At 41.6% G+C, this 25817-nt stretch overlaps 2 protein-coding genes across 2 annotated transcripts in view; one reads left to right on the plus strand and one right to left on the minus strand.

Moving 5' to 3' along the window:
* The window catches only part of usp9 (ubiquitin specific peptidase 9), a 45204-nt gene extending 44781 nt beyond the window's left edge, over positions 1-423 (minus strand). Inside the window, exon 1 of the mRNA XM_054786312.1 lies at positions 403-423. The gene's annotated coding sequence lies outside the window, so the exon portion shown is untranslated. The remainder of the gene's footprint in view (positions 1-402) is intronic.
* Positions 1-25464, plus strand: med14 (mediator complex subunit 14). Its single transcript, XM_054786315.1, has 28 exons — positions 1-428; positions 1639-1665; positions 1755-1860; positions 1941-2114; positions 4697-4826; positions 4914-5042; positions 5122-5229; positions 6440-6572; positions 7197-7347; positions 7416-7527; positions 9472-9597; positions 9666-9744; positions 9978-10137; positions 10205-10399; positions 11706-11840; positions 11979-12055; positions 12835-12995; positions 13076-13222; positions 13980-14224; positions 14312-14581; positions 17279-17522; positions 18147-18323; positions 20568-20806; positions 20889-21068; positions 21531-21638; positions 23236-23361; positions 23443-23632; positions 24718-25464. Exons 1-28 carry the CDS (start codon positions 253-255, stop codon positions 24789-24791), a joined length of 4179 nt encoding a protein of 1392 aa, XP_054642290.1. The 5' UTR covers positions 1-252; the 3' UTR covers positions 24792-25464.
* The last annotated feature ends 353 nt before the right edge of the window (positions 25465-25817 follow it).

Genomic DNA, 25817 nt, shown 5'->3' on the forward strand with positions numbered 1-25817 from the left:
TTAATGAGCGACCTAAGTAAAGATGGCGATCGAGCATCGTTGAACCTTTCCTTCCTCAGTGGCGCGTTATCACTTTTGCTGTCTTTAAGCGACATTTCCGCTCTTCCAGCTCAACTCGTTATATGAGAGAAATGTAGTTAGCCCGGGACAAAATACTTTCGCCGGGATTATAGCCACCGTAAGCGGACAGTCCCGCGTTGTAGCGCTGGTTGTGCCTCGCCGCCGTGCTAAGCTAGTTATTGTCATTGTAAAATGGCTCCAGTGCAGATTGGCGCTGACGGGCAGCTGGTGCCACTCGGGGGCCCGGTCGTGTCGGGCCCCCAGCCACCCCAACCTGGAGCTCTGGCCACACATGGCATTCGACTGAGTCTGCTGATCGACTTTCTTCTGCAGAGAACCTACCATGAAATCACCCTCCTGGCAGAGTTGTAAGTAGAAGTAGTAGTAGTTGTGATGGTGTAGGCCTTAAATGCTAGGCTAGGCTAACTGGGACGGTAAACCAAGTGTAGGCTACTCCTCTTCTAGGCGTCAAGAATGTCCTGTTTGGACTCACTTTTTTAGATTTTTTTTCTCAGAACAGGGGATACTTCTTCGTTTTGAACAGAGGAAAAGCTATTTATGTAGATTGCGACAAATGTATTAGCCCGATAAGGGGGCGTAGCCGGCCAGCGTCGTCATAACTACGAGACAAGTGTACGCACAGGCGCATCTCATTCAATTAGAATATCGTGCAAAGTGTATTTTATTTACGGTGTTCAATTACGACAAAGACCAATTAAAGGCTCAAAGTTTTTGCCGTTTTTTTGATGATTAGAGCCAGTAGAACCAGGAGTTTACAATGTTAATCCTTTTGACAAGTTTTAACATTTTATGAGATGCTGGATTTGGCATTTTACTATTCAAACTATCACAATTAAGAAATACATTCTTGAAATATTTCTCTCATCAGATTATAGGGATTCTATAGCATATAAATTTCACTTTTGGAATTCAACTACTAGAACAAACCAGCATTCAAAAATATTCTGATTCATTGTAATTCACCTGTATACCCTGATAATGACCTAAATATAAGATAACCCTGAATATAAGGCGGACCTCTTTTTCAAGATCAATTTTGTTTGCAATACCAGTTAAATCATGATTCAGGATATTTTATCAATTATTTCTAAGCAGCCCGCTGCCTGTTCATCCTTGCTCATAAGCACACTGTAATGCACCTGGTTTGCCGGTGAATAAAAGGACGAGGCAGGAGGGATTGGTGATTTTGTTGCTATATTTAGCGAGTAATCGGACCCTTCTAGTTATTTACTTAAGCTATTTACTTAATTTTGTGTTTGTTTTTTTTAAGCGATGATGCAAAAATACAGCTAGAGGAGATTATCAAAAACTCTGACTCAGTTTTTATGTGTGGACGGGTAAAACACCAGTAGGGTAAAACTAACATGTGTCATGATGGCATCCAATATGATGACATGACCACAAAACAGAGCACTGTCATCTAACAGGAGTGTTGAACTCTTCTATTGGATCTGATGAAACTGTGCAGATGTACCTAATGTTATAGCCAAAGTGTGTGGTACATTCCTACTATATGCATAGAGTGGAGGTAATACAATGCCCATTTTCTTCTTTTAGGCTTCCAAGGAAAACAGACATGGAGAGGTTTGTTTGAACTTATTTGTTTTAACCTCCATACATGTCAATGTGCTTGTATATTTGTATAAATGTTTAATTCACTCTCCCATTTAAAGGAAAATCGAGATTGTCCAGTTTGCGAGTCGTACCAGGCAGCTCTTTGTGCGCCTCTTGGCCTTGGTGAAGTGGGCGAGCAATGCTGGCAAAGTGGAGAAATGTGCGGTAAGTGTGAAGCTAAACAATTACAGCTCGTATATCAGCGGAAGTGCGCTTTTTAACTTGTGTGGTATTCGTGGCAACAGATGATCTCCAGCTTCTTGGATCAGCAGACCATTTTGTTTGTGGACACGGCCGACAGGCTAGCGTCACTCGCCCGAGACGCCCTGGTGCATGCGCGGCTGCCCAGCTTCGCCATCCCCTTTGCTATTGACGTCCTCACAACAGGCTCCTATCCACGCTTGCCCACCTGCATACGAGTAAGTCTGCTTTTCAGCATAGAGTAATCCCTCGTTTGTTGTGGTTAATTTGTTCCATACCTGACCGTGATAAGTGAATTACTGCAAAGCAGGATTCCCAATTTTCAATTGAACATTTTGTAGAGTATGGAAAACCTATTTACAAACTTCTAAATACGTTTTTTAACATTTATTAGAGCTAGACATGAAATAACACCCCTTTAGTCTCCTTTACACTCGTATTACCCAACATAGTAGACATAAGAGTAAATAAGCCATTTAAGACATAAATAAGACACATGCTTGTGTGAGGTTGCAATTAATGTGTCCCTAAGTGAAGGGCAGACAGGAAGTGATGTCGGGGGTTCAAAGATTAGTTTTAGCTTAGAATGGGTGACGGCCGCAACGGTATCCCGTGTATTTATTAGGAATTATTGTGAGATAATTAAAACCTGCAATGAAAGCCTGTTGTTACGCTGATCAAGTTTGGTGCAGTAACAGTACTGACACCTAGTGACCAGTGTAAAATACTACATACCAGACTCGAGTAGGCCTGTCACAATAATCGATAAATCGATTAATGGAATGATAAAAAAAAAAAAAAAAAAACGTAATTTTCAGCGGCCTCGATAAATTGACATGTACATGCATTTGTGTTTGTATTCGTCGTCTCTCTTTCAGGCTTGATGACAAGAGGGTTCACTCTGCAGCTGTCTGTGTGCATTAGTTAGCTAGTGGAAAGAACGGAGAGAGTGAACCTTCCTGTCGTCTCCTCCCCTTTTTGTCCCTGTATGTAGAGGTGCGTCTACCTTGGCTAGCAACAAATTAGCGTTGTGAGCCAGCATACGCTAACATGAGTGACGGCACAAAAGCGATAGTTTTTAAGGCGAATGCCACATCCCCAATGTGGGAATATTTCCGTTTTAAACAGAAAGAACAAGCTGAGCGCATGAACACCGATGAACTGAGATGTCACATTTGTTTGAAAGTAGTGACGAGGAAGCAGGGGAATACGACCAACTTGTATGCACACCTAAAACGCAAGTGGAATAGAGCCTTCGTCCTGACAGTCAGTCAGTGTCGCTCGCTACATTGCAAAAGATTCCAAAAAGAAGTTCAAAATGCATTTGTATTTGTCAAATACAAGAGTTTGTTAAAATGCCATTTTATTTCGTAAACACTAAACAGTGCTTATGACTTTTAACAACTTGAACATTTCAAGCCTATGACCTAGTCTTTACTTGAGACCTGACTTGGACTTGCATGTCTTTACTTGAGACCTGAGACTCGAGACTTACTCGAGACTTGCAAAACACAGACTTTCCTCCCACTTCTGTTACATATCGTCGCAATGTCTTTTGAATGTGTTATATTTGTATTTTAGTTCATTTAGCCATTTTTATGCTTGAAAATGCTTAACTTAGGCAAACATGTACAGTAACATTTGCTTAAATACTGTATCCATCTTTTTTGACTAATAGGCTATATTCAACCATGAAACAGCATGATTGATTATTATATTTTAGAAATACTATGATAGAATGAAGCCGCAAAATTCTAAGCGCTGAGTGGCAAGGGATTACTGTGTACTGCTTTGACTGCTGGTCTATAGGTTGGATTTACACAGCAGCTGCATGTGCAGGTGAATACCGTTGAGTACAGTCCTCACATTTCCACAGCCAATTTATTACATCATGTCAAAGGACAATGAAACTTGGACATAATTGAGAGTCGTAGTGTACAGCTTGGAATGCAGTATTAATAAGTCCACACACAGCTGTTGTTGTATAAATTGTTGGCAGCACAAATGACTACACCTCACTGTAAACACCCAAATTATGTCCAAAGCGTCAATATTTGGTGTGAGCGCCACTGTTACCCAGTATTGCCTCAATCCTTCAAGAAAATTCCGGCAAAGATTGACAGACAGTATGAATTGTCTGTGATAAAATTCATGTCACAAATGGCAATACCACAACTTTACAACAGAGTGAAATATATTAAAGGAAATAGTGCATTATTATATTACTATATATTATTATGATATGTTGTAATAACATTAGTGGTTAATTTTATCACAAAATAATGTTGACACTAATATCGTTTATCATCAGTAATTTGTGGAACAAAAAACATTTCCAAAGGCACCTGCATTGTTGTGTGTCTCGGTTAAATAAATTTAAAAAAAGCCTGTTTGTCCAGTCATACAGTTTTTCATTTTACTTTGGTTACATTTTTTTTTGAACATGCATTCAAGTTACATTGGAATACGTCACATATTACAATTCCCAGTTTCACTTTCCGTAAAGGTAATGTTAAAATCTCATCTTGTCTCGTTCTTTGTGACCCCAATCTCTTGTCTCATCTCGAAAGCCGAGTGTCTTGTGACACCCCAAATGTTGACTCATTTTCAGTGGATAGTAAACACATCACTGAGATACACTGACTACTTTTTTGTCCACCAATTATGGTACTTGAATCTTAATAAGTAACTGGAATTGGGTCACTTGGACCATGTAGTGTAAATGGAGCAATAGTCATATGCATTGATGATGTGGAAAATTCAAAACTGGGGTGTTAACCAAACATGTTCATCTGTGAAGGATAAAATCATTCCGCCAGACCCCATCACGAAAACAGAGAAGCAGACCACCCTCAACCAGCTCAATCAGATCCTGCGGCACCGCCTTGTCACCACAGACCTACCTCCCCAGCTAGCCAACCTCACAGTCGGTGAGTAGCCAGCCCTGGTTCATGTCACTACACGGTGTGTTCAGCTCCTCGCCCTGCCGATGATGCTGAGATTATTTGCGTTTGCAGCTAATGGCCGTGTGAAGTTTAGAGTGGAAGGAGAGTTTGAGGCCACGTTGACAGTGATGGGCGATGACCCGGATATTCCCTGGAGGCTGCTGAAGTTAGAGATTCTAGTGGAGGACAATGAGACTGGCGGTAAGGCTTGCACTGTTCATGCCAGGTATACTGTTTTGCTTATGTCCTGCTCTTAATGGGCTTCTTTCCTTTACCGTAGATGGCCGAGCCTTGGTGCACAGTCTGCAGGTGAATTACATCCACGAGCTGGTACAAGCACGCCTGTGTGCAGATGAGAAGCCTCTACAGGACATGTACAACTGCTTGCGTATCCTTTCTTTGTCTATGCATGTTTGCTGTACGGGGGGAGTGGCCAGTTTGCACAATTGGCCCTGACACTTTTGCAAAAAGTGAGTAAAACAACATTTAAAAACAAAAAAACTAATTTCTTCAGAACTCCAAATGAGTTTTCTTCTGTTGCGTCATTTGTTTTTTTTCTATGTCAATAACAAAACGAGGCGGAGTTGCGTACGCACACTTCTCCTCAAGGTGGAATCTTTGACACACAAATTGCGTGAATGTGTGCTCATGTGTGATGGTGTTTATGATAAATGACAAATGATATCCATCAGTGTCATGTCAAATAACACTTTCCACAAATGTTTTAAGTCAATAATGGCGTGATGTTTTCATGCAATGATGGATATGATTTCACTTCACCACTCAAAATGTGGATCACCTTTTTGCCATGACTCGAAAAAGTGACACATGGTCATTTATTAACAAGTATATTGCACAACAAAGAACCAATGTTTTAAAAATGATAAGGAGCAAACTCCTCAGCTAGCATCTGCAACTGCTGATGAGTTCGTTGTAAACAACAGTACAGCAAATAACACACGTTTCACACCAACAGCTGAGTAGCACAACAAACATTTTCAAGTGCATGAAGAGGTAGATAAAGTTGCTGGATGCTTCACAATTCAGCAGCTTGTGACACCTTGTGATTTGATAACAAACTACATCATAATTTGCTTTTGTAGACCATACACCAGGTGACTCGAGGAGACTTTTCGGTTTATTGAATAGAGGCATTGATTGGAGCATTTATGGTATTTGTAAATATGCATTATTGCACAACTACTTACTTTTTTGTGTAGCCATTATCAGCGTGTAGCCATCATCATCATTAGGTGTCTAGTTTCTGATCATTTGCACCGTTTTGTAATTGACCAACTTGTAATGGGTGAGACGCATTAAGAAAAAGCCTTGTCTTTAGCTTAAATTAGTATTAACACCATTGAGTGCTAATCAGTGCATCTCTGCCCTGGCTTTCTGCCACCAGCACTCGCAGTGCATCTCATCACATCAAAGAGTAGTCTGTGTCTGACAAACGGCTCTTTTTTTGTTTTGTTTTGTTTTTTTTCTCGAACTAGCGCAGTGACGTGCATGAATGCTAATACGACAAAGTGTGTGTGATACTTCATCTTCGTCCTCCCATGACTTAGTCCTTAGGTCCTTAACTACCTTGTCTCCAGACTCCTTCTGTCTCTCGCTGCAGCTAGAGGTGCTCCACTCGCAGACACTAATGCTCATCAGAGAGCGCTGGGGGGACCTGGTGCAGGAGGAGCGATACATGCCTGCAAAATACCTGACCCTCACTGTCTGGAAGTAAGCCTCTATAACCAATAGCCTCGACATGCATGAATGTGTGCATTTTACTGTACACAAGGGAAACCAGATGTCGACTTTTCTGGGGCCGAAAAAAGTATCTGTCTGGTGTTTCAGTTAATTTTTCTGCATTCAAAAAATTACTTAATTGATGATTTGTTTCAAGATGTGAGCTTGTACAAAAGCAGTTGTTAAAAAATGTAGTCTGCATGTATTCTTCCACTGCGCTGTGGCTTGCTTTTCTGTTTGATTGAGTGCACTCCATCAAATCAGTCTCAACTAGTTAGCATTCTGAAGAATACAACTCAATGCAACACAGGGAAACATTCCCCAATCCAGTTATTTGAGGAAAAATTGTTAGTCGCTTGTCAAATGTAGAAGAATGTAATGGTTGGCCTTTCAATCACTGTTGTGTCATTGGGTGTGTCAATTATTGTAGCAGCATCACTGATTAGTCAAAAAAAGGAAAAGTTTATAGATTACCCCACAAGTTTTGTCAAACCAAAAAAAAATACAATTAAAGGTAAGGTGGCAATTATATAAATTACTACTTTTTTTTGTGGCTATAGAAGTCATCAGTCCTGGTTAGATTATTATTATTTTTTTTTCTAAAATTCTTTACAGCCAACAGGTCCTGGGCAGGAAAACAGGTACAGCTTCTGTGCATAAAGTCACCATCAAGATCGACGAATCAGATGGATCGAAGCCACTGCAGATCTTCCACGAGCCCCCTCTTCCTGCGTGTGACTCCAAATTAATGGAGAGAGCGATGAAGGTAAATTGCATTCGTTTTGTGTGTGGAAAAAAATAGAATTTATCATCATTGCCTCCCTCCATCTTTAGATTGACCACCTGTCAGTGGAGAAGCTTTTGATCGACAGCGTTCACGCCCGTTCCCACCAGAAGTTGCAGGAATTGAAGGCCATTCTGAAGGGAAACAATCCTCGTGACAGCTGTATGTATTCACTCTGGTGTTTTATAAAGACAAGGCAAATCCCTCACAAGAGAGTTCAGTTTGGTATGGTTTGGAACCATAAATCCTGATTGTTTCCAAAATCGGGTGTGTAAAGTGATAGCGACAGTTGCATCATCACCATTTTTCATACAGAAATCTTTCAAAATAACTGCATCGGAGTCGTAACAGTCAATTTCGCATTTATTTGTCTGTGCCTTTTACATAGCAGTGAAATATTGTCGCAAATGTGAGTGTGCTTTCACACAGTGAACCGGATTGCTGCGATTACACAATTAGATGCATAAAATAACTGTCAGACAATCAGAACTGCTTTCAACACAACAGCGTGAGAGAATTTTGATACACAGAACAATATTTAATAAATGCGGGAAAATGTAGTTTACTGGCAATGCCATACTGTTCCACTACAACCCTGTATGTGCAGCTACATTTGCAGGTTGGTCAACATCCCCACTAGGCCCCAATGCAAGTGGGCTGTATCAGTAGAACGTGGGTGGGGAAGAAAGACTATACTTAAACAATTATTCGGTTTCTTGCCGAAATTTCATGGGATCTTGCTCAGCACCCGTGCTACCCCTTCACGTTTGTTTCTAGTGCTGTTCTGTTTGGTATTGCATAACCACGTTTGGTAACCCAACTAAAGGGTGCCAAAAATTGATTGCACAATTTTTACTATGAATGCAAAATGGAGGACAGCGGGAGCGCTGTGAGGGTCATGTTTTTTGACTTCTCCAGTGCCTTCAACACCATCCAGCCGTCACTACTCAGAGTGAAGATGGAGAGTGTGGGAGTAGACCAACACCTGACTGCATGGGTTATAGACTACCTCACCAACAGACCACAGTATGTGAGGCTCCGTCACTGTGTGTCTGACATGGTACTCTGCAGCACAGGTGCCCCTCAGGGTACGGTGCTTTCCCCTTTCCTCTTCACCCTCTACACCTCGGACTTCACACACAACTCCACACAGTGTCACATCCAGAAGTTCTCCGACGACACAGCCATCATTGGCTGTGTTTCAGAGGGGAATGATCTGGAATACAGGACGGTCATCAGGGACTTTGTCAGCTGGAGTGAGCTTAACCAGCTGCAACTCAACACCAGCAAGACAAAGGAGATGATCATTAACTTCCAGAGGAAACATCTCACTTTACACCGGTGAACATCCAGGGAGCGGACATAGAGTTGGTAGACAGCTACAAATTCCTGGGTGTTCACCTTAACAACAAGCTGGACTGGTTCGTCAACACCCACGCCCTCTACAAGAAGGGCCAGAGTCGCCTCCACCTGCTGAGGAGACTGAGGTCCTTTGGTGTGTGCAGGACTCTTTTACGGACCTTTTATGACTCTGTGGTGGCCTCAGCCATCTTCTATGCTGTGGGCTGCTGGAGAGGGGGCAGCACGGAAAGGGACAGGAGCAGGATCAATAGGCTGATCAGGAGAGCGAGCTCTGTCCTGGACGGTCCTCTGGACTCCGTGGAGGAAGTGGGGGAGAGAAGGATGTTGGCTAAGCTGACATCCATCATGGACAACACCTCTCACCCGCTACATGATACTGTTGTTTCCCTGGGCAGCTCCTTCAGCAGCAGACTGTTACACCCACGGTGTAAGAAGAAGAGGTTCCGCTGGTCCTTCATACCGACCGCTGTCAGGCTCTACAACACCTGCACCACCTGAACCATGTTGTAGTCAATATGTATTCTTTACACTGTACTCTTTACTTGCGTATCTTGCTTGCTTGCTGCTGTAACAAGTAAATTTCCCCGCTGTGGGATAAATAAAGTACATACATACATACATACATACAAAAAAAAAGAAACTACTCATCACTCTTACATGAATCAAAAAGCTATTTATGTTCTTGACATCTGCATGATGAAAAGATATACTTTACTTAAGCCGCTCTCTGTCTCTCAACTTCAGCATTCATTGAAACCGCTCTGCCCACACTCGTCATTCCCATACTGGAGCCGTGTGGTCGCTCGGAGTGCCTGCATATATTTGTCGACCTCCATTCTGGCATGCTGCAGCCCATGCTGTATGGATTAGGTGAGCGGAAGCCGCCTAAATGAGCTTGTATGTGTGCTTTTATGCTTCTAAAATTCCTCTCACTGTAGATCAGTCAATGTTGGACGACATTGAAAAAAACGTCAACGACGACATGAAGCGCATTGTGTCTTGGCTTCAACAACTCAAGTAAGTAACTGCTCAGTGTAGGCACTGACTGTCTGCTCTAGATGGTAATGAGGATGGCTGCTGAAAAAGCAGTGGCAATGCACTGATGGAGTGAGTCTGACGCGTCATCTAGCTTGTTAAAATTGACAATTATAGCTGTCGTTGCAGCTTTTGTCTGAGCAAAGTGGGTGTTGGTTTGAAAAGTGATGAGAGAAGGTCTTAAGTTGGAGTCCTCTTCTATCCCCCATGGACAGATTCTGGTTGGGCGAGCAGCGCTGCCGACAGTCGGTGAAGCACCTTCCCACCGTGTGCACCGACGTCCTTCACCTGTCCAACATGGCCATACACCCAGTGGGCAGCTTGTCCAAACACAAACTCTTCATCAAACTCACGCGACTCCCACAGTACTACATTGTGAGTTCATTGACAAAGTCAAGGCTTGATCACTTCATTTACATCGTCCCCTCCTTCGTGACTTTAGGTGGTGGAAATGCTGGATGTGCCGAGCAACCAGACGGCGTTGCAGTACAAGTACTCCTTCCTGTTTGTGACGCAGCTGGAAGGCGACGACGGGCCCATGTGCGCGCAGCTCTTGCAGCATTTCAAGCCCAACCTGGAGCACCTTGTGCAGGACACCGCGTCTCCACGAGGGCACCGGACTGTGTCTAAGAGAAAAGTGACTAACAGCTTTTGGTTTTTGTACAAAATGTTTATGCAAATAGTTGTCCCTTTTATCGCGGTAAATTGGTTCCAGACCTAACGCCGACAAGTGAATTTCTGCGCAGTAGCATTCAATGTTAATAAATGTAATATTTTCGTCGTTTAGGCATAGAAAACCTGTTTACGATCTTCTAAATATGATTTAACATTATTAGAGCCCTTAAGACATGAAATAACACCCATTTAGTCACCTGTACATTTGTATTACCCAATATAGTAGATATAATCAGAGAAAATAAGACATATTAGACATAGATAACATGAACTCAAACGTTAGTAGTTCCTTGTTTTTTTCTGGACAGCGTACTTCCGCCATTAATGGTGGCTTTAAAGGGATAGTTCAGATATTTTTACATGAAATTATATGACATCCCCATCAGCAGTGTAGTCCCTCAACAGTGACTTACCCCGCACGTGGTCCCGTGAACCCAGTTCTGGTCGGATTTCGGTGATGAGAAACGTAGTTCTGTTTAGTTATTGGGGCTACTTAAGTAAAGAGTTTGGCTTTTCAAAACTATGCGTTTGAAAGAGAAATACATTTGCATGACAAAAATGCCTCCTCGAAAAAAGTAATACCTCACAAATCGCCTGGCTTTCTCAGACATCGTATTAATGCGCACGGTCGACTGTCAATCATTGTGTGTCTGATGAAGATGCATCCGCTGCGACGTTTCAGCCATTTTGTTTACGTATGTGTTCCACAGCGGATGAAGATGCGAGGGTCGCAGCCATTTTGATCACATTAATGCAACATCAGACAAAAGTAAAGCCGAGTGATTTGTGAGGTCAGATTTTTTTCAAGGAGGCATTTTTGTCATGCAAATGTATAACCCGGTACTCTTTGTAATGATAGTCTCCCCTTCCACATAACTTTCTCTCAAATGTTTTACCTTGTTGAGGCCGCTTCTTCTTTTACATTGTCACCCCCAAAAAAGCCAAAGGAAAAGCAAAACACACACCCAGGGTTAATATTTTGATACTCATTGACATGAAAAGCATTGGTTTTGCCCATTTTTTGGTCAAATTTCAATACAGCTATAAGGCCATTCAGGTCTAATAGGGTCCGCTGTCTGGTTTTGATGAGAAGAAAATGATTAAAAAGCATTGGGTTTTTTTCAAACCACTAATTCTTTTGGGAATTACCAGCTGCTATCAGCAGCTTCATAATTAAAGCATCGCTATGATGTTGACAAGCTACAAAATGAACCCTTTTATTGTGTTGTTTAGCTTTATTATGGGCATAATGATATGTCTATGTCTAGATGACTGGAGAGCAGGCAGAATCCGAGCCAAAGAAGCCGAAGCGTTCGGGGGAGATGAGTGCATTCAACAAGGAGCTGGCACACCTAGTGGCCATGTGTGACACCAACATGCCTTTTGTTGGCCTCAGAACTGAGGTGAGTCGAGTCACAGTGACATGACAGCTTTGATGGCTCCTTCATTCCATTCGTGCGTGTCGCGCCTAAAATGAAACTCATTGTGAAACTAGGCTTTGCTGACGTCTGCTGTGGTTGTTGTTGTTGTTGTTGTTGTAGCTGTCCAACATGGAGATTCCAAACCAAGGTGCTCAAGTGGAAGGAGACGGCAGCAGTCACGCCATCCGCCTGCTTAAGTAAGACAAGCACACATGCATGTGTATGTGCGTGTGTATACTGTATATATATATATGTTTATATATGGGCACTGACTCAGGTCTCTGGTCTAGTTCATCCCATAGGTGTGTGATGTGTTTGTGTTTGTCCTTCCAGAGCAAATGCATTGTTCCCCCACGTTGGAAGCATATAATTCTCCAAAATATCTTGCTAAGAAAGAATTGTGGGAACCTAAAGGGTCTCAATACATTTGTCCATACTATATATGGAGTGTGTCAGAAAAGTTCCTGGACTGGTGTCACAAAAAACTATATTTCATTTCCAAACTACAATCTACAAGTTTTCCCCATTTGTAGTAATCCCCCTTGGAGTGTAATGTACTTTCCCAGCCTTCTCTGCCACGCCTCCATGCACTCCTGGAATGATTCTTCTGGGATCCCCCTTAGCACCGTTGTCACGGCCATCTTGATGTCAGCCATGTCTTCAAAATAGGTTTTCTTGTGACCCTCTTAAGCTTAACTGTTGGATGCTCAGGGCATTGTGAGCGGGTAGGTTATCATGGTGAAGCAGCCATGAGTTGTGCTGCTATAGCTCTCGAAGCAAACACTGCAGGATCACTTGTAGACGTGCTAGTTAATTGTCTGGCAAGAACTTGCAGTGGACGATACCTCTCCATATCGAAAAATGCCATCTTCAACCATGCCAAATGCCATCAACAGTCCTGGAACTTTTCTGACACACCTGTAAAAGGGCATGCATGTAATTGTTATGCTTATACATAAATGTCATCCTCTTGCAGGATCCCTCCTTGCAAAGGCGTAGGAGAGGAGACCAGGAGAGCTTTAGAGCGTTCCCTCTTGGACTGCACTTTCCGCCTGCAGGGCAGGAACAACCGCACGTGGGTGGCAGAGCTGGTGCTGGCCAATTGCCCCCTCAACAGCACCCATAGCAAGGAGCAAGGTACCCTCACTACATCCCCATTCCTCTCAGATCACATTATTTAGTACACTGTTCACTAACTCAATTAAAATCTGCGATAGCCTCCACCCGACACGTGTATTTGACCTATGAGAACCCCCTGTCGGAGCCGGTGGGTGGTCGCAAAGTGGTGGAGATGTTCCTCAACGACTGGAGCGCCATCAGTCAGCTGTACCAGTGTGTGCTTCACTTCTCTCGGGCGCTTCCAGGTACGAATGCATCACTCTTTTGCCAGTTTGCATTTCCCAGTACAGTTGAGCCACTGAGGTTGAACACAATCGAGGTTGAGCAGAATTTTTGTTGAGACGCTGGTCAGTCTCCCATGGGGAACATTTTTCTCCCTGGAAGTAATAAAATCAGAAATAATCTGTTCCAGGGTCAAACTGTTTCCATAATAATCTTTATTAAAGGTGTTGTCTCTCTTTGGCCCAAAATTACACCCCTTTTCAACCAAAAAATATAAGTACAGACACACAGATGTTACAAATAGTGGTTTAAAAGAATACAGTCAATGATAGCTCACATTAGTAGCAAAACTTTGCCAAATCGCTATTGTTCGCTGACAACAAACATGGCTAATGTGCATGCAAGAGTATTGCGTGGGGCCTGCAGCGTCAGAGCAGGAAGTGTGCAGAAGATAAAATTTTTGAGAGTTAGCGCACCCATGCCATACCTAACCAAGGCAGAAAGCACTTTTTAAGAGCTTCACAAAAAATCGGGGGAGGGGGAAGTTGATTCGTTCACTCTTAATAGTAAAACTAATGATGAAGGCGTAATTGTGAGGTGAGTTATGTTAACTCTTTAAATGTCACACAAGTGTAAAAAAAAAAAAAAGTTAATCACTGTAAATATGTAACACTTGTATCTTTGATAAGGAGTCACGATGCATATGGTATCGTCTTATATCCCTAAATGGGAGTCTCAGTTAAATACACCTAATAAAATGTCTTTGTTGTGGCCTCCCAGAGTTGCCGTCCTACCTAGGCCTGTTCTTGGAGGTTCGCCTGTACAACTTCCGCAAGCTGGTGCTGTGCTACGGCACCACCAAGGGCAGCTCCGTCACCATCCAGTGGAACTCCAACAGCCAGCGGTTCCACCTAGCCCTTGGTACTGTGGGGCCGAACTCGGGCTGTTCCAACTGCCACAACATCATTCTTCACCAGCTGCAGGAGATGTTCAACAAGAACCCCAATGTCATTCAACTCCTGCAGGTAAAACAAGACCATTTGCTCTAGTTATCAACTACTTGATAACTAGGACAATTCAGATGCTAATAGAGTAGTGTTTTTTTTCTCCAGGTGCTTTACGACACACAGGCCCCTCTGAACGCCATCAACAAGTTACCGACTGTGCCCATGCTGGGCCTGACCCAGCGTACCAACACCGCCTACCAGTGCTTCTCCATCCTGCCCCAGTCGCCCACGCACATCCGTCTGGCCTTCCGCAACATGTACTGCATCGATATCTACTGCCGTAGTCGAGGCGTGGTGGCCATTAGGGACGGAGCCTACAGTCTCTTCGACAACACCAAGATAGTGGAGGGCTTCTACCCGGCTCCTGGACTCAAGGTAAAGGCCAGATTACCATGACTTTCTTGTAGTTACTCCGTGTATAAATGCCTCACAGGGTTTCTCCCAGGATTTTTTGAAGTTGTGGCAGTGGCCTGCATGGGAGCCAGACTGCCTCTGCTGTGTCGTTCTGCTGCTGCGTAGCTGTGACAGCAAATTTTTATTTATTTTTTTTAAAATATTTATTTATTTGATTGATAAACAACCCCAGGACCACAACACCTGAAGAGACAGAAAACACACAAAACAACCAAAAAGCAAAGACACACAAACATACCACCAAAAAAATGGAGCCAAAGTAATTATAACAACAATAACAGATAATAAACAATTGATAACAATAACTCATTATATTTAAAAATCATACAATTCGACTTGCATAAGGAAGAAAACTTACATTTAAATCTACTTAATAGCTCAAGTAAATTCATACAATGGATCCCAGATTTGGAAACACTCATACTCACTGTTGTCCAATCTAAATGCAGTTCTCTCTAATGATATCATCTCCATAGCATCCACCAGTCATTGTAAGTTGAACTATCAGCATCTATCCATTTTTTTCAATATTATTGTTTTTGTTATAATACATATTAACACATTTTTACATATGACTACATATTGGCAAATTTTTAAATATATTTAAATGTCCTATCTGTAATAATGTCACCATTAGGGTCGACAAGGCAGATAGGCAATACCGGTGCACATTACAAATTGAAATGTAGTGAAACGTTTTTATATTTGATTTTAATATTTGATGTTTTATTTCAAACTAATTGTGGTCAATATGTAAATAATAATCTATACATGTGTGTATATATAGCACAGGGGTGCACACACTTTTTCAGCCTGTGGGCCGCCGATGCACAACAGTGATTCAGGAGGGGGGCTTAATGTCAGCAGACGGATGTCATATGACATCTATAAAGTGACGTTTATGATGTGAGTGACCCGTGACCCACACTACCTTTGTGATTGCTGTAATGGGCACCCCAGATATAGCATATATGTCCATTTATGCACTGTAATACTTTACGAAAAAAAACCCAACAACCCTCATTTCCAAGGTATGGTGACACCTTGGAAGGTATGGTGACACCTTGGAAATGAAAGTGTAAACTTTGAAAAAGTGTGTGTGTGTGTGTGTATATGTGTGTGTATATATATATATATATATATATATATATATATATATATATATATATATATATATATATATAGTAACACTATATGTAGTAACACGGAGTAACTTATATATATATATATATATATATATATATATATATATATATATATATATATATATATATATATATATATATATATAAGTTACTCCGTGTTACTACATATAGTGTTACTATATATATATATATAGATATAGACATAGATATAGATATATATAGTGGTTTGGTGCGCAACATATCAGAAAAGAGGCAAGAATAAAAATGTCGATCACTGTTTTGCAAAGTCAAAGCTGATGTGTGAATATCTTGTTTTGCCTGAAACACAAAGATGATAGGTGTGCTTTCATGGATGACTAAGGAAATTAAACAATTCACATTTAAGGAGGCTGAAATCACAGGATATTTATATTTTTAAATAATAAAAAAAATTTATCGAATGCCAAATAGTTGCAGATTAATTGGACAATTGATGAAACATTGATTAATTGATTGAAGTCTGGAAAAAGTATGGAATTTTGAAATGTCAAATCTGAAGGAACATTGATCTGTGTAACCACTGTCCATGTAAATGACAAAGGGAAAACTTGTCAGACTAAGACAAACATAGCTAACAAACAGCTGACTTTGTGTGAGAGGCGGTGTACCCACTGGACTGGTTGCCAGCCAGTCGCAGGGCTCATATAGATTAACAGCCATTCACACTCACATTCACACCTATGGACAAGTTGGAGTCTTCATTTAACCTCACATGCATGATTTTGAAATGTGAGATGCCCAAATGGAGATTCAAACCTTTGATCTGACTGTGAGGCCAACATGCTAACCAATAGGCCACCGTGTGGCCTAATCTTGATTTTTGTTTTTTGTGGAAAAACATGCTTTCTTTAGTATTTACAGACATTTTCAAATGTATTTTGAAATAAGTGAGTACAAAAATATGCAATTTTACAGTCAGTCAGTTTTTAATTTCCCGAAGTTTTATTGTATTAGACCATGAAGTGTGGCATATTGATACTCTGCTGTGACAATATCAGTATTTTGTGCCTATTTTGTAAAGAAATTGTATTCTGCCAATTCTTTTTACAATTTACTGCCAATATTTTGGTTTAAACAAAATGAAAAAGACAGAACAGAGGCTCAGAGCGAAACGCTTTCTTTCTTTTTTTTTTTTAATCCACAAGCATTAAATAAAGTAACTCCAATCTCATTATTAAGATCATTAAGACCATGTCAACATGTTCAAGCCGCTCCCAGGGTACCAAAATGCAGGTTAACTCTACCAGCCTGCAGAGCCTCACTCCATTCACTTACTAGTTGTCTATTTTGTCGGTATCATACATATATTTATTTGTTGTTAAAATGGTCAGACTCCATACCTATTTCTCTTCCTGTTTACGCCGACTTCCATAGCACACTTTTAGGCAGCAGACTAGTAGGGCTTCATTTATATGAGACAAAAATCAGAAAATAATGCTACTATGCTCCATTTTCCTCTTTCCACCACATTTAGACATTCCTGAACATGTTTGTGGACAGCAACCAGGATGCCCGCAGGCGCTCAGTCAATGAAGATGACAACCCACCATCACCAGTGGGCGTGGACATGATGGACACGCTCATAAACCAGCTGCAGCCTCAGCCGCAGACAATGAGGGCTGCCGGAGGAGGCGTATACCCACCGCTCACCTCGCCGCCTCCAAATTACCACGCCAACGTCACTCCTTCGCCGTCCATGATGCCCACGCAATCGCCAGGTATTGATTAATATTTCACAGCAAGCAAGTGGATAATCTCCTTCGTTGTTTGATTTCATGCAATCTTCCTCGACCGTCTGTGTATCGTCGCCGCCATGCTGACCTCCTTGAGGAAAATTGTGCCCATTTCACTAAGAAAGAGCAACCATGTGTCCTATTTTTTATTTGGTTTAATGCACGATCTTCAAGTCCCGCCCCCTTCCATGTTGCGACATCTGAGCCCACCAAACCTGCTGCCCAGCTTTAGCATGAGCACATGTGCAGCGTGAGAGTGTGCGTGAGTGTACCTGCTCAGTCTTGACGAGATGTGTGTGTATGTGCAGGGAACATCCATGCCTCTGGCTCCCCTAGCGGAGCGCTGAGGGCACCCTCTCCTTTCGGCCCTACCCCGTCTCCATCTTCTCTGGGCATAGCCATGGGTCAGACCAGCTTTGCCAGCCCCCACGGTAAGACGGGCGCAGTTCTGGTCTGCTTGGTGAGGGCTCGTTGAAGCCTGAACATCCCTCGCCGAGCTGTCACTTCGGTTGCGTATAAATGTGGCGTGCGGGTAGTCAGTGGGGTATTTTTTGTGTGTTATTTTATTTGTTGTGTGTCTCAAGGCTCTCTGTCTCTCCCCCATTCTAGGTGCTCTGGACCCCAGCTCTCCCTATGCCATGGTGTCTCCTAGCCACAGAGGCCAGTGGCCAGGCTCTCCCCAGGTGTCAGGTCCTTCTCCTGGAGCGAGAATCCACGGCATGTCCCCTGGTAACCCTTCGCTGCACTCACCAATTCCTGACCCTCACTCACCACGTGCTGGACCTAGTAAGTGCCTCTCGCACTAAAAAAACTTCCTATGACACGGTTTCCCTAGGATTTTCTGAAGCTTCTGTGGTGAGCTGCATGGGACTGCCGTCACTGTTTCGTGCCGCTGCTATGTGTGCATTTTTTTTTTTTAAATTATGACAAATAACAATTTGTATTATTTATTTCTTAACGTATTTAGCGTTTTTTGTTTTTGTTTTTTTTACAAACAGTAGAACATGAACCTTCTTTTTGTTCCATAAGTCTCAGGATATTTGAAGAAGTTTAAAATGACTGTCTGTCTGACTGCTTCCAACCTTAGCAGCAATGACGCGCTGCGAGAGCCCTTTCTCATCCAGCGTAACAATCCGGCCGCGTTCAAAGAGAGAAAGCTTTTTTGCCTTCGCCATCAAGAGATCATGACAGTGTGAATACCTGACAGAAAAAACATTTAATCCATATTTTTGGCATTGAAAGGCTGTGGTCTTTTGATCAGCTGATGAACAGCCTATTTCACTTTAAAGGTTGCTTACTCAAAACATTTTTTGTCTCACTCCCATTTTTTCGTTTTGTATTCTGAAGCTCTACTTAGAACCTCCTTAAGATCCAACAGTGCAAAATGGAAATTTTTCAACTGGTCTTAAAATTTTGATCAGGAATGTATAATATTATATTATATATAAGTATTGTATAAGTTATTTAAAAAAATAAAGGTATAGGCCAAAATTGGAATTGACAGGTGAGGCTTTCAGCGATTGGCCAGAAAATTGTAATCGGTGTACCCAAGTAAATAAATGCCCCGGCTGTAATTTCAACGTTTATAGTCACCGTCACTGTGATTTTATTTTATTTTTATAATCAACATTTTATTTTTGTTCATGTTTTTTATTTCTTTATTAAAGTCAGGGATAGGTATCGTAATAAAAATACGGGAATATATATATATATATATATGCACAGTGTTCCCTCATTTGACACGGGGGTTAGGGTCCAAAAAATACCAGTGTTAAGTGAAATCCGTGTAGTAGAAGTTAATTCCCCCCTCGTTTTTTGTTTTTTCATTCATTATGTATTTTTTTTGTTTACAGGATATGTTTTTTCATTTATTATGTATTTTTCGTTTACAGGATATGTTTTTTTTTGTTAACAGGGTATGTTTTTTTGTTTATTATATATGTTTTAAGGATGTAAAACCCCTCACCACACACTTTATACACTTTTCTCAGACATGAGAAAATATATACAGTATGTTGCGCATATAGAGGGCCTTGAAAGCGTGGATCACGCCTTGGTCCATGGGCTGAATCAGTGATGTAGTGCTTCCAAAATGAACCTGTCCCATCCATATTAAAAACTTGTTGAGGCTAATATCCCCCTTCCTTGATGATGGCTTTAAATTTGTTTATGTATGCCTCTGCCTCTGCCAGAGGCGGCCTCTGTGGTCTTGTTAAAGCAGTTAAAGCTCTTTTTGCATCCTTTTTAAAATGTATTGCTGCTGTCGTCCTTATGTTATTTTACTACTCCTTTCTGGTACGAACCAAAGATTAATTTATTCCGTAATGGCGTCCTACAGCTGCATAAGTTCTACCTTCCTTCAGCATGTCCAGAATTCCAACTTTTTGTGCATCTTCCTCTGCCTTTTGGGTGCAACTGCAGGTGCTTTTGTCTGTGCAGGGCGTTTAGTCGACATTTTGAGTTTTGTTGGGGAGAAAACTTGTGAACATACAGCACTAAAGAGCCACACTAGTAGTGATTGAACAATTATGTAAATTAGAAGCTGAAGGCATTCTGTACTATACAGGACACATGGCATGGAGGAGATTGATTGATGGTCTGCAGTCCCTTAGCGGGATGCAGATAATGCGGGTTCTCCTTTAGCGAATCAAGACGCAGAACACAGTGCGTTCATACGCTCTTAAAAATAAAAAAGCATGCTACACTGTAAAAAATTGCACACACAAAAAATTTGTGTAATAGCGAGGCCGCATAAAGTGAACTGCGTTATAGTGAGGGATCACTATGAGTGTGTGTGTGTGTGTGTGTGTGGGTGTGTGTGTGTGTGTGTGTCTGTCTGTCTGTGTGTGTATAATATAATGACAAGATTTTAGTTGAATGCCTATTGTTGTCACTATGCCTTGTCTGGAAGTTCCTATCTTCTGACATTTTAAAATGGTGGTATGATCAGTGCTTATAGCATCATCTTTTTTTAAGTCTTTGGTTTGCACTAAAACTCTTACGAATGACCATTTCTGTTCTTTTATGTAGGCTCCCAAGTCATGCCCACCAGTATGCCTCCACCCCGCAAGCTACCTCAGCGCCCCTGGGCTGCTTCCATCCCCACTATCCTCACCCACAATGCCCTGCACGTGCTTCTGCTGCCCTCGCCCACTCCCTGCCTGGTGCCAGGCCTGGCAGGAAGTTACCTCTGCTCGCCACTGGAGCGCTTCCTGGGTTCGGTCATTATGAGGCGGCACCTGCAGAGGATCATTCAGCAGGAAGCCAACGTGAGCCACTTGGGAGAAGAAGAAAAAAAAAAAATTCAACACTTTGTTCTATGCTCCTGCTTACTTGTTACTTCCTGTGCAGCTTTCCATTGTGAACTCTAACGAGCCTGGCGTCATCATGTTTAAGACGGATGTGCTCAAGTGCCGCGTGGCTCTCAACCCAAAGAACTACCAGACGCTGCAGCTTAAAGTCACACCAGAGAATGCGGGCCCATGGTCCCAGGAGGAGCTTCAGGTGCTGGAGAAGTTCTTTGAGACACGGGTATGTACCTCATATGTACCTTTTTTGAAACTTTAACATGAAGAGAGCGTAATCTGCAACTCACTCAGTATCTATCTATCAGTATCTATCCACAGGCCATTAGGCTTCTCAACGAAGCACTCACACACGCCGCACACCACACACGCACACACTCATAGCACTATTTATTTATTTGTTTGTTTATTTATTTGTATTAATGTCTCTTCTGTTGTTGTTTTTTAATTTGTTGGTGTTTATGTTTCTGATGTTCTTATTCATTTTCTTGTGTTTTTCTTTCTTTTTTTGGGAGAACGAACAGAACAAGAATTTCATTGCATAGCAGAACCACCTGTTTTACTGTGCATATGCCGATAAAACTCTTGAACCTTGAATCTATGAAGAAGTAGCTTTTAATGCTACACAGTACACTGTACTACACAGTTTATTTTATTGATGACGTTTTTTTCTTGTTTTCTTTTCAAGGTCGCTGGCCCCCCTTTCAAGTACAACACATTGAATGCTTTCACAAAGCTGCTGGGAGCACCCACGCACATCCTCAGGGACTGTGTGCGCATCATGAAGCTGGAACTGGTTAGTTGCTGTTTATGCATACCAGTATTTATGTGTTTTTTTTGATAAATGTTGCTGCTGATTTTTTTTCTGCAGTTTGATTTATGATAAGCTTGGCAACATTGCCACAATTTCAAACAAAAAGCCCAGAACCTCTTGGTTAAGATACAACACAATCGTTTAGAGTTGGAAACACCCATAGAAAGTACAGTCATCCTCACTCCTGACACCCCATCTGGAACCCATTAATCGCGATAAGTGAGGGATTGCTGTAATGCAAATAAATAAATCTGTTCCAGGGTCAAACTGGCACCATCATAAAACTGTACAGGCTACAGGTGGTGTTTGAAGCCTAGGCTCCCAAAGTGGGGTAGGCGTACTTAAATAATAATAATACGTAAATAAATAAATAAAACTTAAACAATTGGCGCCGAACACACAGAGCTGAAAGCAGGAAGGAGACGGCGCACAATGTTGTTCATTGCTCTGTGTGCATTATATGAACAAATAATTAAGTTTGATGACTGTTATGCATTAAGCGTGTTTAATCATGAAGATTGCATTTACACAGTAATCCCTAGTTTATCGCAGTTATTTGGTTCCAAACCCTACCGTGATAAGTGAATTTTTGACAAGTAGGAGTCCTTCTTTATAAATGAAATATTTTCATAGTTATAGAAAACCTGTTTACAACCTTGTAAATATGTGTTTTTTTAACATTATTAGAGCACTCTAGACATTAAATAACTGTTTTGAGACAATTCAAATCTGCAATAAAAACCTCTTCAATTTGATCAAGTGTGGCGCTTGTGTGTTTCACCGAACATTAAATTTATGCTTAAGTGTGCAGGAGTAGGGGGCACATGGCTTCAGGCCAAATGTCTGAAGGGTATGTGACTTTTTGGTAACATGAATAAGCATAAATTGACCACCGTTAATATGAAATTGCAAAAATAAGTGCCTTGGGCATGTAAATTTGTATTTGATACAAAACGTGTACAAATATTAAACAAAAATTAAAACACCCTTTAAAACCAATAAAATACAAACTTTGATAAGGCTTTGGTCGAGTTACAGAGAAGTCACTGTATTAGGTAGCACTTTGTGTTGGGGTACAATTGTACAGTGGAACCCGCTTAAGTAGCTCTTGCTTATCTTGACAACTCACCTGTTGACCAAGTCCCAAGTTATTATTAAAAAATGCTTGCTAAAGATGACATCAATGTACATTGTGGACCGCTTTTGTTGACATAAAATTTGAGACCCAAAGGATGGGTCAGTTTAGGTTGACATGTAGTTGTAGTATTTTTAACTCTGTCATTATGGCTATGCAGCGTAAAATGACAGTAACTACTGTCTAGTGACACAGCATTAAAACGTGCAAAGTAAGCTCCTAAATAAAAGAAGGGCAGTATTAACCTAAATTGTAGCACACCAACTAACAAAATGCACCCTTTTAAAAAAAAAAAAAAAAAAATTGTTGCTAGACACAGGAAGAAAGCTTTTGTTTAGTTTCGATTTCTGACCACTTATGTCTACATCAGTCAGCCAGTCCAATGTGTCGCCACAAACGGGTTCCGCTAGTATTATTAACTTGTTGCTTTCACATTTGTTGCAGTTTCCAGACCAAGCTGCACAGCTGAAGTGGAATGTCCAGTTCTGCCTCACCATCCCTCCCAGCGCTCCCCCCATAGCTCCCCCTGGAACCATCGCCGTGGTTCTGAAGTCCAAGATGCTTTTCTTTGTAAGCATCCAACACGATTGCTTAACCGACATTGTTTGAAACCGCCTTACAATTGTGTTTTGGGCCTCTCTCCTCCCACAGCTACAGCTGACCCAGCGCGTTCCGGTGCCGCAGGAGCCCGTGAGCATTATCGTGCCCATCGTGTATGACATGGCGTCGGGTCTTACCCAGCAGGCTGACATCCCCAGGCAGCACAGCTCCTCCGGGGCAGCGGCGCTCATGGTGTCCAACATCCTGAAGAGGTTCAACGAGCTGCACCCCGCCAGACAGGGTGAGGCACTAAGACTGACAGGTTTGCTCCAGGGGTGTCCAAATGTTTTGTCTACAGAGGCCCACACACAGAAAAATGTAAGCATTTGGAGGGCCAGCTGTGAATGCTGTTTTGTTTTGTTTGGTTTTTTTTGCTGCCGTCACTCTCCTCGAATGGAATTTGAGGTCACACACTAGCATTAGCTTACGCTGTGGTGGGCCTGATCTCTGGATGCTGCAGTGTTATACTCCAGTCTTAATTTTGCTGCAGTGCTCCAGTTTTCTTGTTACCTCCTTTTGGATAAACTTTGAGGACACACAGTTACATGAGGTTCCCCTTTAACTGCTCTTTAGCCCTGGACACTGCAGTAATATACCACTTTGATGCAGTGCTCCAGGCCCCCTGCTGCCCTCAGTCTCCGCTTGGATACAATTTTGAGGACATGTGGTAGCATTGTCTTAACCTGTTGCTGTGCCTTAGCTGTGGCTGTGGATTCAGGGCAGCAAGAAAACTGAAGCGCTGCAGCAAAGTGGAAACTGTGGAGTTATAACACTGCAATATCCACCAACATCAACAGGGTAGGCTAATGCGCTGCTCATATTTCTTCTGAGAGGAGATTGAGGGCAAGAAGAAAACTGAAGCGCTGCAGCAGTCTCCTTGGATAAAATTTGAGGACTTACCCTAACTTTGACCCACCCTGTTGGTGATCTTAAGCTGTGGGTGCTGCAGTATTAAACTCAACTGTCTCAACTTGCTGCAGTACATCAGTTTTCTTTTCCTCAGTCTACTCTTGGATACAATTTTAAGACACATGCTAGCATTAGCTTCCCCTTTAGGTGATCTTTAGCTCTGGATGCTGTATTATTTTATTCCACAGTCTCCACTTTGCCGCAGCGCTCCCTTTTTTTTTGCTGCCCTCGGTCTCTGCTTGGATAGTCTCCATGCTGTGAAGAAGAAAGTACTGTACTGCTGACCCTCGCTTTCCTTCATTGCTTTTGTTTGTTAGGTGTCTACTTCATGAATGTTCAGTGTGGCCTGGTTTTCTCAGTTTCAGCTATTTTAAGTTTGTTGTTGTTTGGTCACGTTGCACTATCCTTTCTTGCCAGGTGAATGCACGATATTCGTGTCTGTCCACGAGCTGATGGCCAACCTCTCCCTGCCGCCCGGCACGCGTCAATAGAAGAACCAACCAATGACTCCATCACAGCCCTTACAGGAAAAGGAAGCACGATGGCTGTGGTGTCTGGACGTTTTCAAACTACGACATGTGGTTGCCATCAAGGAGCCTGGTTAAAAACATTGTGAATGAACCACATCAAGTGTTGGTTTTTGTTACAGGCTAAAGCTGAGCAGAGGAAGTATATTTTGCATATCAATTATATTTTTTACCCCTCCTGGGTGCACTTGTAAACACAAATATCTATTGAAATGAAGTTTGTTTACAAAAATATGTACATTGTTGTATATTTGAGTGTTTCTTTTAAAATAGCCTTATTTTTTGTTGTTTGTGTTCTGCCGATTTGCGTTGTATCAGGAGATATTATTCCTTACTTGTCTTCCGACTTTTGTTGAGAGCTCTGTCTTGCATTTTTACTTTCACTACAGACTACTGTGACAAAGTTTATAAAGCCGGTTGTATGTGTCAAGATAAGAAGCCCGATGGAAGGATTTGTTACGATCTGTCTGAACTTTTTACTATTTAATAAATGAAGCAAGCAGGAGGAGGGTCTTCCACTGGCAGAGCCCAATGTATTGCAGAAATTCAGAATATTTACTTTACATATATCTTAAACTGTTCCTATACATCCATATAATGTACAGAGTTTTAACTAGGTGCTTTTATATAAATTAAATTACTTTTTGAAAAGTGAATTTATTTTTGTAGTTCAACTACAGTATTCTTTAGATTCACAAACAGAGTGCAATATTCCAAGAATGTATATCTTAATTTCTTCATAATTTTGGTTATAATTTACAGGTAATTAAAAAAAAAAATTCAGTATCATAACAATGGAAACATTCTCAAAAAGTTAAATATTGTCAAATGAAGGCAAAACCTTCCTGAGCCTTTAATTGTTTTCATAGTCTGAACTCAACCCCTTAAATCAAATACCTTTTGCACAATATTTTAATTTATTGAGATGTGCCTTATCCATATACGATAACTGGCTGTCAACTACTGTATATTGCTTTCTTCAAAAATGAC

This window comes from Dunckerocampus dactyliophorus, chromosome 9 (assembly GCF_027744805.1).
Source record: "Dunckerocampus dactyliophorus isolate RoL2022-P2 chromosome 9, RoL_Ddac_1.1, whole genome shotgun sequence".
In the NCBI taxonomy this organism is placed as follows: Eukaryota; Metazoa; Chordata; class Actinopteri; order Syngnathiformes; family Syngnathidae; genus Dunckerocampus; species Dunckerocampus dactyliophorus.

Bases quoted from the DNA above. Each gene is read 5' to 3' on its own strand.
- med14 (XM_054786315.1), top strand. From the start codon at position 253: ATGGCTCCAGTGCAGATTGGCGCTGACGGGCAGCTGGTGCCACTCGGG. The intron at 9,598-9,665 runs GTGAGCGGAAGC...CTCTCACTGTAG, and splicing joins GCCCATGCTGTATGGATTAG to ATCAGTCAATGTTGGACGAC. The intron at 12,056-12,834 runs GTAAGACAAGCA...ATCCTCTTGCAG, and splicing joins CACGCCATCCGCCTGCTTAA to GATCCCTCCTTGCAAAGGCG.